The 20,830-nt window shown below is 34.8% G+C and overlaps 1 protein-coding gene across 1 annotated transcript in view; it reads right to left on the reverse strand.

Moving 5' to 3' along the window:
- Ell2 (elongation factor for RNA polymerase II 2) overlaps nt 1-20,830 on the reverse strand; it is a 78,244-nt gene that overhangs the window by 27,041 nt on the left and 30,373 nt on the right. Inside the window, exons 3-4 of the mRNA XM_005326147.4 lie at nt 5,584-5,705; nt 530-693 (exon numbers count right to left, since the gene is read on the reverse strand). Of these exons, the coding sequence (XP_005326204.2) occupies nt 530-693; nt 5,584-5,705 (286 nt within the window). The remainder of the gene's footprint in view (nt 1-529; nt 694-5,583; nt 5,706-20,830) is intronic.

Here is a 20,830-nt window from a genome sequence, read left to right on the forward strand (position 1 = left end):
ATTGTGGTACCAAAGATTCATCCCCCTAATTCTTTGCTATAATGCTTTGCCATAAGCACATTTTATAGTCTTGTAATAAAAATTCCTCATTGTTTAAAGATCCTCTGAAAATACAAGAAAAATCTGCAACAGCGAGGTCAGCAACTCAGAAGTTCAAAATAGCTTTTACTGTTAAAAAAAAAATCCCTACAAAAGTGCAAAACAAGAACTATACTGTCCATCATAGAAATTACATCATCCAATGACAAAGAAAACACAACGGTACCACTGATTAGAACCCAGTACTGTAAAATAATAATAAATAGGCAACAGAGGATTCCAGATTCAGTAAAGTCATAAAACTTTAAAATATGTTATTCAACTAACTAGCAGTCTGAAGAAAACAGATGACCTTTCTTTGACCACGTTATACAAAATGTTCTGAAAACTAGTTTGTGTTTTCATTAAATTAATATTACCCACATTTACCTACAGCGATCTTGAATTACTCCAATCAATCAGCAAGAAGAAGAAAGATATCTATACAAACCTACATATGGTCCACCGGGTTTGATAACTTTTGTGCTTCGGTTGCGGGATTCCTCCTCTGCCTGGGTCATTCTTTCTCTTGTCATCTGATATGAGTCATTTGTTGCACACACTGTAATTTTATCTTGTATAAATCCCAGGCAATTGAGCTGGGAGGCTCCAGAGCTGTCAAGTAAGACAGTGGCTTTGTCAGAGATGACCCTTATTTTGTACAATAAAGGTAAGCAAGATTTTATTATCCCAACAACAGCAGCCCAAATAAATTTGCAATTCTAAAACAACTAATATTAATTTTAAATGTAAAAATTATTTAAAATATTTAAGTTCCTCTTCTTCATTTCATATCACAATTTTTTTCCATGTTCTATACAGAAAGGGTAAAATGAGCTCTCAGAGACCAAATCCATGAATTTTTTAAAACAAAAACTATTTGAAGACCAGAGTCTTAATGAACACTACAGTTCTACTTTCATTTAATAATCAACTATTTCAAAAATTACCAATCACCAACATGAGAAATGTTTAAAAATTTAATTTTAGTGGAACTATAATGTGAATGCTTTACAGATGACTGGATAAAACAAACCATAATTCTTTTTATTTTTAATAAGGTATTAATTTTAAGGCTAATATCAGAGCTTACTTTTGCATTATAAGACTAAACTTACCCCAAATTTGCAGAATTTACATTTACTACCTTGTTAAATCTCTCTATAATAAATATTAAAGAAAATACAGGGAAAATTATTTTTTTGCAGAAATATTTTAAAAATTCTTATTGGAACAACACAAATATTAACATTGGCCAAGACAGCTTTGTTTCAAAGTAATATGCTAATATTAGGGGAATCTTGATAATAGTTATAACTGGGGTTTTAAAAGAAAATATTATAAATTGGAATATAAAAGTAATGAAAATAACACTCTAGCTCTGATCCTTTATTTCCAAACTGAATTGAAAATAACTTTGTTATATGATACTAAGAAATAAGTATTGATTAAAATTTTGTAAATTGCTAATAACTGTATTTACAAATGCTTTTTTAAAAAAATAGTTCTTTCATCTCATAAATATTTATTGGGCAGGAACTGTATGCCAGGCAACATGAGAGGCGGAGTCTGTGACAAGGACTTGACAAACATGGTCCTTCATTCAAGGAGCTCTCTAATGGGTGACAAGAATAAGTAAACTAGAAATTGCAACACAGTGTGAAAAATTCCAGGAAGCAGGGGACCCTCTGGAGAGACATTTCACTTGATGTCTGAGCTGATTAGAAAGATGACTGGATAAGGGGGGGTGAAGAACAAAAGTGTTCTAGGAGAATAAAACAACCTGCGTCAGCCCAAGGCAAATAAGAAGGCTTTCAGTTTGGCCACAGAGAGCTAGAAAGGAGACAGAAGGAGAAATAGATCACGTAGGGCTTTGGGGGATTTATGGATATTGGACTTATTTAAAAAATACCAGGTTGAAAACAGAGAAAATACCTCATTTGTATTATAGGAAGATCAATCTAGATGGAGAATTGATGGGGAGCAAGAAGGATGCAAGAATGAAAGCCGAGACCATTTAAGGCTACTGAAGAACTACAGGCAGGAGGTGATGGCCTGAACCAGAGTAGGGCAGGGAAAAACACAGAAGGGTATCAAGAATCCAGAGATAGTGAGAATATAGGATTGACAGGATTTGGTCAGTGATTAGAGAGAGGAAGACATTAAAGATCATGCCAGATTACTTGGTATATAGAGCTGCTCTTTACTGAGACACTGAACTCAAAAGAAGGGTAGGTTAGGGATACCATTGGTAGAGAAATGAATTCAGTGTTGAAGACATCGACAGAAGGAAGGCCAGAAGGAGTATCAGAAGAGAACCAGCTGTGAAGAATATTATTATTTAAGCAAGAGCCGGGAGAGACCTCATGAGACTGAAAAAAAACATAGCTGAAGAGGAAAACAGAAAAGTACTATATCATGGAAGCCATTGTAATGGAGTACTTCAAACAGGAGAGTGGCCATATGAAATGAAATGCTAGTCATAAGTCAGAATGATAAGGAATCTGTAAGTATCCACTGGGTTTAGGGCCAAGGAGGTCACAGCCCTCTTGAGGGGATGTTTTAGTGGAATGGTGGGGGCTGAAGCCAGACTTTGTGTCAAGAAGTAAATGTAAGGGAGGTTGTTTTGGCTTTTTATTTTCTCTTTTAGTAAGACAGACTTGAGCTGAAAAACCAGTGAAAGAGGACAAGGAGGTATAACCCTCAGGGGAAGCAGGATGGAGGGGGAAGATAGAGAGGAAACAACTACAGTATACTGACGGTCTGATGGCAGGAAGTTTGTGTTTTAACATCTCTCCCTGTTATCTGCTAAGTAATTCACAGAGTAAGCTGAACCTATTGCTAATCATAATTAAGTTACTGCTTACACCATTCAAGGTCAAGGAACAGATTTTTACATGAAAACAGGTGCCAATCCCTGTAAGTCAGAGGGTCCTCTAGATAAAATTCTTCACTGGTCCTTTCTTAACTGAGCTACCTTGGAAATTAGACACTTGGACATATGTATATAAATGTTCTGTTCATCATTCTTTGGCTTAGCTCACTGCTTCCTGTACTTGAGTAGATATTACTGTATGCCCAGTGCTCCAAATTATATATTTTCACTAAGCTTGTGAATAGAAAGATTTAAGGAGGTTTTGAAAGGTAATTTAGACTATGAAGTCTCATCCATTTTGTAAATGAGAGAAGTGAGGTTTGGAAGGTTTAAAAAAACAGATCAGGAAAGAGACTAGTTAATCCATATTGGTTGAAGATCAATTTGCTGGGCATTCATTTTGAACCCAGCTGACACTAAGAAACTAGTAAAAGGACACATGAAGAGCTTGCACTATTATAGGAGAGACAAGATGCATGAGGAAAATATTAAATAGAAAGAAAGGAGCCATATTATGGATAAATTTGCTTCCAGTCTGAGAAGTGAGTTTGGGTGCTTACTTATTTTCACAGTGGGATTTCAATTTATTTCCATACCACATCATTTTACAATGCTCCTTGAATCACTGAATGGATACTAATATATTTGCCCCAATTTTCTCACAACTGTTTCTATTCTTTTGATGCATGATGGATAGTTTTATAATTGACCTTAAATCTTTCTCCAAATAAGTAGAAGTAAACATGAAGGGTTATTTATGACCTAAGAGCGAGACCATATTCCTTTTTATGATAAGACCAGTTTTGAAGAAGGGATTAAATTCCTTAATCAGAATCCTAAGGGGACACAGAGTTCAATCTGATGTCAAAATGTCCTATTTTAATAAAACAATCATCACAGATGATGGCACCACAATGAGTCTAGTGTGGCCTGTGTTGTCTAAAGAATACTGCACTAGGAGTTGGGACTTGGTTTCCCTTTTGTCTAGTCACTAACTAGCCAGCTCTGTGCCTTGGGCAGCTCACCTATTAAGTGAAGGGGTTGGCTTACATGATCCCACTATGAAAAATAAGCACCCAAACTCACTTCTCAGATAGGACCCTTGTATTTGGTGATACTACACATATCACTGGGCTGTCCCACAAAACTTTCTGCAGTGGTAGAAATGTACTATATCTATGCTGTCCCTAGGATAGTCAAATGTGGTTTTTGAGCTGGTTAAAATGCAATCAGTAAGAATGAACAATGGAGGTAGAGAGAAGTGATGGGAGGGGAGGGGAGGGGGAGAGGATAGGAAGGGCAGCAGAATAAAATAGACACTAGTATTGCTGTATGTATATACATGTCTGTATAACCAATGTGATTCTGCAACCTGTACACTTAGAAAAATGAGAAATTATATCCAATTGATTTAAATGTATGATATGCCAAGATCATTGTATTGTCATGTGCAACTAATAAAAAAAAATGAAAAAAAGAGAAAGAATTGAGAAGATCATAGTCATTTCAGCTGCCTTTAAACTTATGTCCTAATATTGCTCCCTATAACCCATAATCTCCATGAAATAATACTTTTTATAAATCCTTTCATTACCTTTGTGAATGATGATATTAAACTTGCATTTTTAGTTAAAAAAGAATGAACAATGGAAATGTAAATATTACCTCATCCTCACTTTTACCAATTGAAATGTAAACAGCTACATGTAGCCATCAAATTGAACAGTATAGAAAAGGCTATGATGATCTATAATTCATGAAATTGATATAAAAAACATGTTTAGAGGGAGTAATTTTCAGAAAGGAAAAAATTAAAATATACTCAGGGAAAGCAACATATTAAGGTTTAAAAAAAAGATTTAGTCATTTTAAATGAGAAGAGAAATTTAGAACTTTTCAGTAACATGTCTTATTTTGAATCACTGCCTTCTGTTCCTGCTTGAGTCACAACTTTTCTCCCATTTTGCATGGACAGCAAGTACTTACACAGTTTCAAGTATTGCACTCATGAGCCACAAGGATGGACTGATACTGTTAAAGCCTCACACCTCAAAGAAAGGACAGCCCCCCAGCCTTCCTTGTATCTGTGGAGGGACAGAACAAATCCCCCCTGCGCAAAGGCACATTCTTGAATCAGGAACAACCAAAGTAAAGTAAAGCAAAACAAAAAGGTTATTGTTTCCAGAGGATCTAAGCAGATAAGTGCTTCACTTTGGGGTGAGTATGCATTCTTGTCTTCCTCTCTCCATTTTTAATTAATTTATTTTTTAACCAGGAAAAGTGCCTATTCCACTGAGTATAAATATTAAATACAATATTAGACACTCTTATTAAAATGTAATGAATAAAATCTTTATAAAAAATCTTCAAAATTATTTTTATTTAAAAACTCTTATTTTATAAGGAAACATTTTTTTTAACCTTAAAATCCACCCTTATCCAGGGCAAGAATCTAAGAATTTTTGTGATTGTATTCCAGTGAAAAATATAAATTTAAGTGTGTAAGTGTGCTTAGCTCTGCAATTCAATTCTATAAATATTTATGGAATGACTAATGTGTATTTAATTAATTTTTTAAAAACTCTCTTAAGTGAAAATTTTCCCTTCAGTATACCTTGAAAAGTACTTACCTGGAGAATGTTTGCTGGATGCAGTCAAAGCTGCCCTGAGGGTTGTCTTTGCCCACATTTGACAAATAGAAGTTAAAGTTATGTACTTCATTGAGGGGATCACTTTTGGGAATTTTGACAAGCTGAAAGGGGTGAAGGGGGAGAAAGAGACCTCAAATTATTAATTTGCCAGAGAAGACTTTATAATTGACTTACTGGTTTTTCAAGTGGATCATTTTTAACCCCCTTGATATACATCTTTACAGCATTTAAATGATCAAATAATTAATTCAAGGAGTCTGACAAGTATGGCTATAACTCACCAATTCTTATTTCTATTTTCTACCCTTACATATCAGTAATCACTTCTGCTTAGTAATTAGCTTATAAGAGGAACTCTTCATTTCAAACTAGCAAATGATTACAATTCACATGGAAGTCATATTAGTGAATTTGCTAAAAAAACTCTTTCTCCTTTGAGCTAAACGTTTTCTCTTTGATATGTGCCCCTGATGAACGACTGCAAGATATTTAAATAGTCTCTGACATACAGTCCATATACAATCTTTTGCTCTCTTAATAAAAACACATTTCATTAATTTTTGTTTCTTGAAGAAGAATAACTAGCAGCACAAGGTTAATATCATAATTACATTCAAAGGCAAAATGCACCTAGGGCGTTTCTCCCTGCCTCACTATTCCCTGATTCATCATCATGTTTATACAACAGGGTCAGCAGTCTACAGAGAAGATTCTGCAAGCCACTCCCTGGCTGAGCCCCAGGCAATGGTGTAGAATCTATAGATGAGTTTTCTATGGTCTTGCTCAAGGCTGGTTTCCTTACTAGATGGAAAACCCCATAAGCGAAGAAACAATGTTTCTCTAGATGATAAAGGCCCTGTATCAGGCACATTTCTTGGAATATGGGAGGAGATCAATAAATCTGTGTACAAGTTTTGGAATATTCTTCCTGTCTTTCAACTGCTTCACTCACCTCAACACCTGAAACTTTTCTTATATTTGTTCTGCAGAGGCTTCATTGGTGTTAAGTGATGATTAAAAAGAGGGTTTATTGACAAGTATGTAAAGTATTACTTCCCACTCTCCAGCCCTCAAACACACAGAGTCTTGGTAATTTAGTATATAAGTAGAGAGAGGTTAAATACTCATTCGTCTCAAAATCTGTTCTTTCTATTATTGGAAGATAAAAAGCTAACTGGCTACCAGGTGTGTGTCAGATCATGAATGTGCTAGTGAGAACAAACATGTATTAGCAATAAAAGAGAATAAAATCATGGCATTTGCAGGTAAATTGATGAAGCTGGAGAATATAATGCTGAGTGAAGTTAGCCAATCACACACACAAAAAACAAATGCCGAATGTTTTCACTGATATAAGAAGGCTGATTCATAGTAGGGTTGAGAGAGGGAGCATGGGAGGATTAGAAGAACTCTAGATAGGGCAAAGGGGTAGAAGGGTAAGGGAGGGGGTATGGGGGTTAAAAAGATGGTAGAATGAGATGGATATGATTACCCTAAGTACATGTATAAATATGCAAATGACGTGAATATACTTTGCATATAGAGCATGAAAATTGTGCTCTATATGTGTAATATGAATGGTAACACATTCTACTGTCATATATAACAAATTAGAATTAAAAAAAATTATGGTCTTTGCCCTTGTAGAGGACACTCTGTAATCTCTGCCTTAACCCATCTAAAGAGTCACAAACTTTGACCTACAAGAAAGACTTGGAGTCAACATCTCTAACTCTCTAGAAGAGAGTGAAGAAAAGTAGAAGGGAGAGAGTGTGCACTATGTGGCATATACTAGACATGCAAGAGATATCTGTTGAAGGAATGAATAAAAAAGGAGATGAAATAAGTCAAAGAAACAAATATTTCCAAAGGAAATTCAAAGACTCAGAGTTTAAAAGGTCAAGTTTTATGAAGTGCCAAGAGCTAGGTAATAATCCATAGTGCCTCTATTATCTATGAATTTAAACTATCTTTGTCTCCCTATTTTAAATTAACCCCAATTTCTGAGTAATAAGTCTCTACCTTTATTATCTAATCTATAAACAATGTTTTGGGAGCACTACAATCACTATTTAATTCCTCCAATTTCCCCCAGTTCTAAAATGCTCTAACTTTGTGAACAAGTCTTAATGTACTGTCTGTAGGTAGTCATTAGGCTGTCTTACTGGGAGTTCAAACTCCACACCTAGTCTGCACCCACACTGGCAACTTGATCCTACAGCAGTGGAAAATAGCAGGAGCTAAAGAAATGCTTGTGGCAAACACAAGAGAACTTAAAGTCCATCTCTATGCTGGTGTTAACAGCTTTCCCTGATACATGTTTTGGTTTTCCCAAGAACAGGGAAATGCTGCTGGTCAAGAAGGATATATCCCAGAGCCTCCCTAAGACTTGGAGAGGAGGCAAACAGGTAGGAAAGGTGTGGACAGCTGAAATCCCTTCCCCACCCTCACTCCCTGAACTTCCATCCATCTTCCTCACAACTTTCCATCTCAATCTGCAGAATCTAGTTGGGAAGATTTTCACAGTGGTTGAGGTTTCATCTCCAAGTCAGACTTTGGATTCAGTTTAGGTGGAAAGATTTCTTCTGTGAAGTTCAGGTTGGGGGAATAAAGCAATACTTTACCCATCAAAGTATAAAAGGTCACCCCATTTGGGAAATTCTAAGCTGTATTTTTTTAAAAGTAGAGCCTTAAAGGGGCTAGAGTTGTGGTTCAGTGGTGGAGCACTTGCTTAGCACATGTGAGGCACTGGACACTGGTTTGAATCTCAGCACCACATAAAAATAAATAAATAAAATAAAGGTATCATATCCATCTACAACTTAAAAAAAAAGAACCTTAATTTTTTTTTCTATTTTTTAAAAGAATGACTGAAGTCTGTGCTAAAATTCTACAAACATGAATTATTCTTTCATTGAAAACTGTTAACTTAATTACTAGAGTTCTTTAGCTTAGATGTTTACTGACAAGTCATGGGAAAGCTCTTAACATATCTTTATATTAAGCATTAGATTTTTCCTATTTCATCCTCCAAACTTAGTCACATTTATACTTTTATGGTAACATTTTTTTTCCATTTTATTATTGTTTTTAACTAAAACACATGTAGTTAGAGTCTTTTGTAAATGTGGAGAGTTCTATCACAAAAATATCTTGTATGAAGTACATTTCTCAATAGATTAAGGTCTGGCTTGATGGACAAAGGGGACTTTCATATTCTCATTTTTAAAAAGCCTCTTGAAGGGCTGGGGTTGTCGCTCAGTGGTACAGTGCTTGTCTCACATTTGTGAGGTACTAGGTTGGATCTTCAGCACCACATAAATAAATAAAATAAAAGTATTGTGCCCATCTACAACTAAAAAAAAAAAAAAGTCTTACACCCTACAGTGTAAAACTTTTCATTTCCTTCTGATTGGAAGTTATAAAACTTAAGTCATTTAGCTAAAAGTTTCAAGTAAATCCTGAGCATAGCCCCCATAACACAGTTACCCAGTACAGTATGTCAGGCTGAGGCTAAGAGATCTTGTATTAGTCATAAAGAATCAGACATCAATCAGTCCCTTAGAAAAGTCAAAATTCTGACTTCATTGACTTCTTAAAGTGCCCATTTTACTTCAAATGAAAGAGGCCACTTTAAGTTATTTGAGATATCTATTCTAGTTCTGTAAATTCCAATCAGAGGTAATTGAAAAGCAAATATGAAGCATCATGAGCCATAGAATGGCTAAATATCCTTTAAATAAGGCTCATGTGCATTTATTAACTTTTCATTTTCTTCTAATTGGAAGTTATAAAACTTAAGTTATTTAGCTAAAAGTTTCAAGTAAATCCTGAGTCCCTAAATATAAAGACATTCCCACTGACCTATTGGAAAAGCTTAAAATACCTAAAATTGAGAAGTTCCTATATCTTACCAAGGGATGTTCTTCCAAGACTGTTTCTAAATCAGACCTCAAAATTAATTTCCCATGGTAGTTAGCCCAGTTCCCAAAAGCTGATCTTAGGCCCACCTTAACCAGTACATTTTCACTTCCTCATCCCTATAGTCCATAAATTTGAAGGGCAGTTTTTCAGAACACGCTTTGTGACCATTTGGAAGAAAAAACCACCTACACAAGCTGTGGAACAGACTCCCATATATCTCAGAGGGCATCACAGATGCATATCCACAAGTTCCTCTGACACTCTAGATATCCGTAATGCTCTGGGTTAGATAACATCTCAAGATACCCCAGGTGCAGCCTTCAACACCTAGTTTAACTTCTTCATTTTATAAATTGGGGACAAACAGGCTCTGGTCTACTCTGAGATTCCTAGTTTAGTTGTGAAGCCTCCTCTCCCTCACCTGTCCTATAACCTGCTTTTCCCATTTATCGAGTGGCTTGCTCTTTGAGTGAGCCAAAGTGTTTGTTATACAGACTTACCAGTTATAAACATAGTGCTACTCTTTATATCCATTTCACTCTTGAAGACATGCTTAGATATTGGTATAAATAAACTTTGTGTCTAATGGGTAACTTAACAAGAAAATATTACTTAGAAAGTATTAAAGATTGTCTTATTCCAAACAGTTTCTTATTCAAGCTGAAGGAAACAAAAATATATCACCCTGTGTAGGTAACTGGAAGAGCAGATTTTAATTTTCATTCCAAAAATGAGAGACCGAAAATCAAAGGTTTAGGACCACAATCCACAGTTCTCCTCCCAAACACCAGTCTGTCTTTGATAAAAAGCTACAAAGACAAAGTTTCAGGAAACTTTCAGACATTTATAATTAACATAAACACTGTATACCGTATACCAAGATGTGTAAGTCAAAGCTTCTAATTATTCTCGGATACAAGCTCAGGCATGTGGCAATGGAATACTGTCTGAAAGGTCATTTCGACATCAAGTCACAGACCTGCTATTTACATAAGGATCCAGGGCAGAAGTGCAACGTGCATGCTGCTGCAACTTTTGCATCTGCTTAAAAGTGTATGCTAACATCTGCTTAAAAGCAGTCGGCACCTTTCCTGCAGAGGTTTCCTACCCTTAAGTCCAATAATACTCAGTATTGGATTGAGGTATACACTAAATTAAAAATAGGGCCAGTAGTGTTTCTTCTCCCATTTATTTAAAAGCTTTGTTATTTTGTGAATATTATAAATGATTGAAGTGACAGAGCTCTTCTTTAGCAGCAATTCTATGAGCTTTAATATCCAACTTTTCTGCTAAGGTAACTATAAATGTTCAATGAGATACTCATGAACCAGTAATATTATAGTTTGATATAATTCCTGGTCTTAAAGTAGACCTATAGGAACAGGAGAGCTAAATTCACCTAGTTTAACTTCTTCATTTTATAAACTGGGGACAAAGAGGCTCAGTGACTTGCTAAAGGTTATGTCCATATTATAAATTGTAATCCCTAGACTCTCAGTCCCCTTACCTTGCTCCATGGTTGCCCAAAATACTCATTACCATAATAGTCACATGTTATGTTTATGGTCTTTCTTCCCCCACCAAATATAAGCTCTGCAAAGACAGAGGCCTTTGTCTATTGTGTTTCCTGAATGTATTGCCAGCATCTCCAATGGTACTGGCACAAAGTTGTCACTCAATACATATTTGTTGAATGAATGAAAATGTGGATTAATGTCTAGGCCAAGGCTAGAACTGAAGTGTCTGCTTTCTTTCCACCAATATTTCCAAAGCATGCTGAAAAGTTTCCTTATGTAAAAAGGGAATTCTACCTTCAAATAAATTTGGGAAATGCCAGGTTAAACAAAATGACTTTCTTTGCTGTAGGTCCTTTTAACTTAGTAGTTTTTCCCAATTTGTATGACCTCAGAACCCATCTCCTCCACCCCTCCAGTTATCTTAGAAAGCCAGCTTGCCTCTTAAAATTATTTGGCTAATTTATCTATCATTCAACTGCACACTCAAATTCTTTCCAGATTCTTGATAATTCTAATTTCCTAACAATCTAGAAAATACAGTTAAGCTAGAAAAATATATTTGCATGTACCATTCAGACTGTACATGGTAGGTACAGAATAGATAATCTAGAATCAGAACAGAAAATAGAAACCTCAACCTGAAACCCACAAGTCCTATTTTTCAAACTAGAGCAGCAGTTATAACATTAAGGCCCAACTGACATTATAGGTTTAGAGAAGGAAAATAAAAACCTCTCAGATCAGCCCAGATGTGCAAACAAATGCTGGGGGAGGAGTAGGAAGAAGAGGGCATCCTTCACCAGCAACAAAAAAAAGTTAAAAATTAGAGAGATCAGTAAGAGCTAACTAAGTATTTCTGAAGATAAGAAGGGTGGGAAATGGAGAGATTCCAACATACTTTCTTGCATGTGTTTCTACATCTGGAATTTCATATGAGAGAGATACTTTGCTGAGGAGAGTAGTACAAAATGCCAACTTCATCTAGCACAAAGAGAAATATTGGCAGTTATCCAAAAAAATTCAGTTCATGTAGCAATTAACATAAATAATTCAGGACAAAATAAGTCCATTTATTTCTTTGAGTTCTTCCCTTTTAGTAAGATGTTTATAAAGTAAAACAAAATAGCTTTCCTTGTTGTTCTTCATATAGCTCTGTGAGATCCAATATTAGAATTTCTTAAGTAGTTCTGGATTGGAGAGCAGAACAGCCCAATAATGAGCTCTTCCCTGATTTTGGTAGGATCCAGAGTTACTGGAAAAATGATTCCTTAGAATAGCACTCTCATTTCTGATGTATTCTTTGAAATTTATGACCCTTTTGGAGAAAACATGGGTGGCAACATTTCAAAACTAATTTTATTTGAAATTATAAGTAAGCAATAACATCTATGGAAGACAAGTACTCATTTTTAAAAATCAAGTACACCCAAATTGCTATATAAATGAAACTGAAGAAACTGCCGAATAATTGTTGGCTCTCTGAATATAATTACTCAATTAATACAAAGCCAGCCTTCTGGTGTGTCAGATGAGGTGATGTTGATTAACTAATTGATTCATTTAATTTATTTATTCTAGATATATTAACCAAGTGCTACTGTGCTGGGCAATGTTTAAATTTCTGCAATATACAACTGAATAAACCTCACAAAAATCCCTGCTATTGTTGCACATATGTAATAGAAATCCAGACATGAGATGATAGTAGCTAGGTCCAGGAAATAGAGAGAAAGGTATTTATTTTTCAATTAGAGATAGCAGAATTTCTAGACATATTAAATGTGAGGAATAAAAGAAGTAAAAGATGACTGTAAGGTGTTTTGCCAATTGTGTGTGTACATAGATAGACATATGCATTTTTACATAAACATATGAGATTGAATGAATAAATTAATATATTTTGGATGTGATAAGTCCCTTAATATAACTGAATTTATTAATTAGCTGAATTCACCTTTTATTTTTAAAAAACAATTAACCAATGTTGGTTTCACCAGCTAAAAGGGGGCTTCAAAGTTAGTTTTGTTATGACTCATTTTGTAGCTTCATGGCTAAAAATTATTTAGAAGAAACCAGGTGGTTGGGTGTGAGTTGGTTTGTAGCTGGGTATTTCCAGGAAAAAAGTGGGGATGACAATTTTTGGCAGGGGAAAGATGCAAGTAACAGATACTAGAGATACTGTATTGGGGGAAAAATATTTGGCTCATGGAGCATGAGAAAATGAAATCGTCTGTTTAAAAATGAATGCAAAAGTGAAGCAAATGCTAAAGTAGCTTTTGGAAGAAAAGTGAGAAAGCCAGTAGTTTGTTCAAAATGTAGTCATAGCTGGACTAAGCACAAGGACCTCCTCAATGGCTATTGGAATTCAGCATCTCTTATCATAAAATTGAATTTCATTTTGTTTTATTAACCAGTTACTTCCAAAATGTAACTCCCCTTCCCACCCACAGAATCAATGTTGGTATAAAAATGAACTAAATTATCATCAGACCCTTAAAACCACCCCTGAGCCCCATTGTCTACTTCCCAGTTAACAAATCACCATTCACTTAGTGACTGAGATTACTGACAACCTGAGGAGTTGACCTTGACTTCTCTTTTTCATACAACCTCAGCCCTTTCAAAATCTAGGTCATCATAAGTCCTACTGCCTTTCCCTCCTAAATTATTCCTTAAGTGTATATGTTCATCTACAACCTCTGCTTTGGTTCAATATTACCTTTTCTCATTGTGGACAATTTGCCCTCAGCCTCCATTTTGGACCCTTCTCAATCCCATCCTCTAAATCATTCTTCAGTTATCCCCTAACATTCAGTTTTTTAAAAAATTGTTTTCATAAAATGCCAATTTTATGTCAATCCCAAGCATCATTTACTTTTTCATGTCTCTCTCTTCAGTATTCATGCTCCTTTAATAGGATATATAAGGTTCCTTCCCAATAGACTAGCACACTTGCAACTAAACCAGTTTAACTGGGCCTTATTCTCTGTCTTATATTTTGTTTTAGAAACAATATTTTGCCATTAGGCACCAAACACACTAGCCTGGGTCTCTATGTCTTGTTTTAGCTCTTGCTAATTTATTAACCTTCATTTAAAATTCAGATCAGGAATCCTTTCCTCTTTCAGGGAACTTTTCCTTTCCCAGGGAGGTGGGTCCCTTTTATGGGCGCCCCAAGTCTCTTCACCTCTACTACTGTCTTCACTACACTGTACACGAAAGTACTTATTTATGTGTATTTTTCTTTCACTAGACTGTTTTTAGAGGTTAGAACCATGGTCTTATAAATATTTTATATATATATTTGGGGCATAACAGATATCTGATAAATATTTGTTGGATTTATCTGGAAACTTGGAATAGATTAAATTCACTCAGAAATAAATTTATAAAAATGAAATGCATTACTTAAGAGTCTGTGGAAAACTGGACTTCCCAGAAGAGGCAAATATAAGTAAAATGAAAGGAGGAAGAAAGCTCATACAGCTGCTGCTGTGTGGCACAAACGTCAGGATAAGAAACTTTCTGACCTCTCTTGTGCTATGTTTAGCCCCCAAACCCAGGCCAAGTGGCTTCCTGGGTTTGTGGAACTTACATTTATATCATATGCTTTTCTTTTTTAAAAGTGTATCTCATCTTATGAAAATATTAACAGAAATTCTGGTTCCAAAAAAAATTCCACTTGAAAATATGACTCTGCTTCTTTAAAGCCACTTCATATTTTAAAGAACTTATGGAGACAACACTAAACAATTCTATATTTAGTAATTTTGGTCAACTAGGAAGCAGAATTATTTTTTTCAAAGGTTTGTTTCTCAGAAACAAAGCCCAAACCTGAATTCTACAAAATAAATAAATGAATAATAAATATGACTGGCAACTTTCAATTCATTTGCTCTTCTTGCTTCCCTGGAATCTTGAAGAAAGCTGTCACAAGGAGATTCATTCAGAGAAGCAAGCAATAGAGCAGTGTACACATTTAAAGGAAAGACTGTGGACACCTGAGAGTGAGATGCACTTTTGTGGTCTTGGGCTCCATTTTTTTTTTTTTTAAAGGAAACCTTGTAAAGAACATGAGAATTGTGTAAGAATAACATTATAAGCTTAATTCTTTAGGAAACTTGTCTTGCATGATACTAGAAGGAATTGCTGGCAAACATGGGCAGTTCTAGAATCTGTGCCTCCAGTCTTTTTGTAGCTGTGGGTAGAGACTATAACTTGACAGATGAGAGTCCTTAATATCAACAGAGGTTTTGAAAAGTGGCCCAGGCCCTAGGTTTTGCAAAACACATGGTTTTACCCAAACCCCATCAACACTACCATTAGAAATTATGAATTCACCAAGATAAACAATAGATAAAATCTGGACTGCAGTTATAGCTCAGTGGTGGAGCATTTGCCTATAATATGTGGGGCACTGGGTTCGATTCTCAGCACCACATAAAAATAAATAAATAAAATAAAGATACTGTGTCCATCTACAACTAAAAAATAAAAATAAATAGATAAAAATCTAAAAAACATTCCCATGTAGATTTGAAATTGTATTTAGCCTTTAATTCTGTTTTCAACATTAATTACTTTCAACTCCCCCACTTAAGCTATACAGAATTTTGTATTTTTTTTTCTCAAAATAAATCTTATGAGAAAACCCACCATGGATTACAAAGAGTCAGAGCTTCTCTGGTTGAGGGACTGGATGATGGGGGACTGGGACTGCTGAGGCAGCCACTGTGGTAACATCATAAAAGCCTGTGGGATCAAAGGCATAAAGCCATGGTCTACATTAGAGATGGAGAAACAATAAGACATGTAATATGCAATCACACCTAAAATGACAATTACCAAAGACATGTTCAGAAACACACATGCCACCTTTTAATGGGAATCAATGCTGACACTAAAGATAGGAAACTAGGAAATGGCATCCTGCTGTTCCCACTCCTTTTAAGAATGCTTTCTGTAAAACTGAATCCCCTGCCATTTCCATTTCTAAGTTAGCCCTCCCTTAATGGCTTGAGAAGAAAAAGTATAAACTTGTCTTTTACACACAGATGGAAAGGGAACAGCCTAAATTTTGCAAAACTGAACTGAACACATCTAGTGTGCCTGATCATGGGCTCTGAAATGAACTGCCCAGTTTCTCATTTTGGCTCCAGAGTCTACCATTTGCATTACCTTGAGCAAGTAACTAACCTCAGCAATCCTCAGTATCCTCCCAGTAAAATGTAGATAATAATATTACCCATCACATATGACTGTTGTGAAGTTCAGATATATCCCATCTAAGGTGCTTGGCATAAGGCCCAGCACATAGTATGCACCAAAACGTGTTTGCTCTGGTCATATAAGGACAACACTGGGGAGCTCTTGCTCCTACTTGTTCTGTTTGATATAAGCACATATGTCTTCCTTAAGCATAATGATGTCTGAGTTTTAAATTTTCAAATGGTCAAAGAATAGTAACAAGCACCCTATAGATAATCATAAGTGACTCCACTGATTCTGAATCATTTGTATTTACCTAAGGGTTACAAGCCTTCCAGGTCTGAACTTTAGTATTGATGTCAATGAAAGCAAAATAAGCTATCTAGAAAAACAATTAAAAAGATTGGTAATATTTCTAACCATCCTGAACTCAAAGTATAGATTAAAAAGGTACAGGGCCAAATCAGCCACAATAGATATCCTAAAAGGCTGAAAAATCTCAGATGCTCTGATACTCCAGCAGGATAGCAAACATTGCTTCCCAAGTGTCCTATCCACACAAAAAAAATACACTGCTTTCAGAGCTCCAGAGAATCCCAGATACTAGCTACAGCACAACAAAGAAACAAAGAAATAGAATTAAGGGTTCTCATGGGAACTACAACTTTGTGACTTTACAGCATTCAATCTTCATAAATACAAACAATTTTTGAAAGACTTGTGGTTTTTTTGCTTGTGCCAAAGCTATAGGTACCCCTAAAAGTGAATAAATATGAATAAGGTCTTAGTATTTTAATTTTCATAGATCTTTCCCTCCCCCCCCCAAATGTCTGCTCTGACATTACATTTCTGTGTTAAGGTCTATGCCAAAAAAATTGGTTCTACACACAAGTTCAATTCATTTGCTAATTTTTCCTAGTATATAAAGTAAAACTATTTCTGACTTCACAGGTGTCAATATGTAAAGCACCTCAAGAGCTAAATTAGAACAAAATAGCTCTGACTTCTAAGACACTTGGCATGTCTGATATAAATAAGAGGGCCTGTTAATCCTCTTAGATAAATTGATTTATGATTGTAAGAAATATAAGACTGAAATGTTTCTAGGGATAGTACAGCTGGGCTATTAACAAAGCCATCAAACCTATGTATTCACATAAACCTATGTATTCACATAAACCTATGTATTCACATAAACCTATGTATTCACATAAACCTATGTATTCACATAAACCTATGTATTCACATAAACCTATGTATTCACATAAACCTATGTATTCACATAAACCTATGTATTCACATAAACCTATGTATTCATATTCTTTGACTATTTGAAAATTTAAAACTCAGACATCACTTTGCTATCAAACAAGGGGCAGAGATTTACATATGAACATTTAATACAATTACTATATTTGGATAATTAACATCATAGAACTTCTGCTTGATTATCTTCTAGTTAGTTATTTAATTCTGCTAGGAGGTAACACTACACACATCAGGTCCCTCTAGGACAAAAGAACTAGATGAGGTAGTAAACCAGTTTATCCCTTTGTCAATAGCTCACTGCATTGCCCCATAAAAAGAAAGAGATCCACATCACCAGGCTTCATGAGAAGTTTGCAATGTTCTTTTAAAGAAGGCAGGCATGTAAAGATGAGGGTGGAAATCCCAAAACACTAAATTATTAGGACCATAAACATTGGTACATAAAAATGTCAGAACAGCAAAATATGTAAATTGTTATATAAATAGCATAATTATTTTTTTCTTTTTTAAAATTTATTTTGCATTATAATTCTTAATACACCATTATACAATAATTTATCATATCTCTGATTATATATAAGGTATATTGACACCAAATTCATATCTAGCATAATTATTTTTAAATGTTAGAAAAAAATGTAATTATCTCAAAGAGTATCTATGATTGCTAAAGTAAAAACTTCCCCCACTATATTGGGAGAAACATAAATTATATAAGGAAATGAAAAAAAAATCAAAGCCATTTCTTATGGCAATATCAGATGCAAACAGTAAAACATTTGATAATACTTCATGATATCCTAAAACATCACTATGTTTCACCCACAACAGATATTACCAAGTATGTCATACTGTCAGTTTGTAAACATCAAATGATTAACTTTGAAATTTAAAAATCATGCATCTTGAAAGACAGAACTTTCAAAGGGCTGGGGAAACAAAATAGCTGCAATTTTCTGAGGATGGGTAGACAATTTGGTGGCAGTTACTGAAAACTTGAAAAGTCTTAATATCATTTGATTTAGTAAATTCTACATCTAGGAATTTATCCCAAGGAAATAATTAGTGGTGAAATAAAATATTTATGCACAAGGATGTTTTTAGTACTATTATTGTTATATAGAAACTATATAGGAGAATGGCTAAACAAATGATAGTTTCATTTCATACAATGAAATATTAGGCAGCTGCTTAAAACTTCATGACTTATGCTAAATGGAAAAAACAAAAGACTACCATTACAATTTTTAAAGTGTACATGTAAGCATGAAAAAAAGACTAGGAGAAATCCAAAAAAAGGTCTTTCACTGTTAGGGACATTTCTATTATTCTTCTTCATTCATGTATATGTACTTTATATAATCCTAAAATGTTCATTCACTTTGTTTTTCAATCAGAAAAAATAGTGGCTGTATAAAAAAACAATAAATTATACTTTAGGTTATCACTATGACCCTGGTCCTCCATGTCTTAATTGTCTTGAGTAGTTTTTAAAGAAGTTAGAGATTGTTTTCTTACTGAGTCAGAAATTATGACATGTAACACTTTATCCAAAACTAATCATAGTTATCTTATTCTTCAAATTCTCTATCCAAGGAACAGAACACGATCTTCCTTAAAAAACAACAATAACAAAAAACTGCCGGGCACGACATTTATTCCAGTGGCTTAGGAAGCAGAGGCAAGAGTATCATGAGTTCAAAGCCAGCCTCAGCAAAAGCAAGGTGCTAAGCAACTCAGTGAGACCTTGTCTCTAAATAAAATACAAAATAGGGCTGGGGATGTGGCTCAGTGGTCGAGGGCCCCTGAGTTCAATCCCCGGTATCAAACCAAAACAACTCCCTCCCCCAAAACACAAACAAACAAACAAACAAAAAACCCCCATACCCAAACAAAACAACAAGTATCCTTAGCACAAAGTTTCCCTTTATGGCAACAGCTGTGGAAATACATGTCAGCATCACCATACTCTTCAATGGAAATGGAATACTCCCCAATACCTTCTTCCTAATCTATGAAGGCTGAATTGAATGAATACTAACAGGTCTAGACTGAGGAAACTAAAAAGCATTCAGATCAGTCATAAGAAAGAAGTTCTTAGATTAGTAGAGTATTGCATTCATAAATATGGCTATTCCTTATATTCTCATTCTAAAATAAGATATCCCTGACATAACTTACTGAGTAATTATTAAAGACTCTAAGCTTTTTAAATATTAGAAAAGACTTCCCTTTTCCTATGGCTGCTTATCTATCAACTTCTTACTGGTGTGGGTCCAATTTGGTTCTTAATCTGTTCTCTATTGAATTCTGAGTTTTGTTACCTCAAGCCCCCTAAGAACCTCATCTTTTTAAATTCAACTAACTGCTATTTTTTCATTCTCCTAATCTGTCCTTTCCAGGCTGGATATTTTTTCCCCCAGGACACTTTACAATGCCCCTCCTAAAACTTGTCAAGTGTTAACTCAGAAAAATGTTTCTCTCCTCCCTATGTCCTTGATAACAGCAGCAACTCTGCCTGTACCTTCTTTCCACTGAGGAGAGAGATTACAGACAGAGAAAACTTCTTTCTCCTCTGATAGATGACAAAGCAGCTCTATCAAGTAGTTGACTAGTAAGATATTTAGCTGGTGTCTAGCTATAGATAAATTCTCAAGACCTGCCTTCTCTACCTCCTTCTTCCAACCTGGTTTTTAAACTTTTTAATATTCATCCTTTCTCCTAGATTCTTGTCATATTTGAATTTGGCATATCCAAAAATTTCTTTTATGTACAGAACAATTAGGAAATATAGATAACTGCCTTTTGGGCATCTATTAAAGTATGTTCAGGTTTTTCTCATTTAATCTATGAAGATGACAAATTATAATAATGAGAATAAGCTTTAATTTATGTAATTATTTGATTCTACAAATAAATATAGTTTGACTTACAAAGACTGATGACATAATGAACATCTGTAAACTGACCGCTCAAGAAGTAGAATGTCAGCAGTAACATAATGTTTACCCATCTTCTGTCCCTCATCTTTGGCTTGCCTTTCCCTACCAGAGGTAACCACTATTCTAACTTTTATGATTATTATTTTTTGGAGGGGATTACTAAAGATTTTATCACATATAAAACCTATATAATATGCTGTTTGGTTCTGCCTGTTATTAAATTTTATAAAAATGATGTTATATCATATGTAGTTTTCTGCCCACTTGGAGTTTTCATTGCCATGTTGTAGAGTTACAATTACATTACTACTTTTTATTGTTGTATACGCTTCCACTGAATGAATATACCATAGTTCATCTCTGTTA

This window comes from Ictidomys tridecemlineatus, chromosome 1, assembly GCF_052094955.1.
Source record: "Ictidomys tridecemlineatus isolate mIctTri1 chromosome 1, mIctTri1.hap1, whole genome shotgun sequence".
NCBI lineage: Eukaryota > Metazoa > Chordata > Mammalia > Rodentia > Sciuridae > Ictidomys > Ictidomys tridecemlineatus.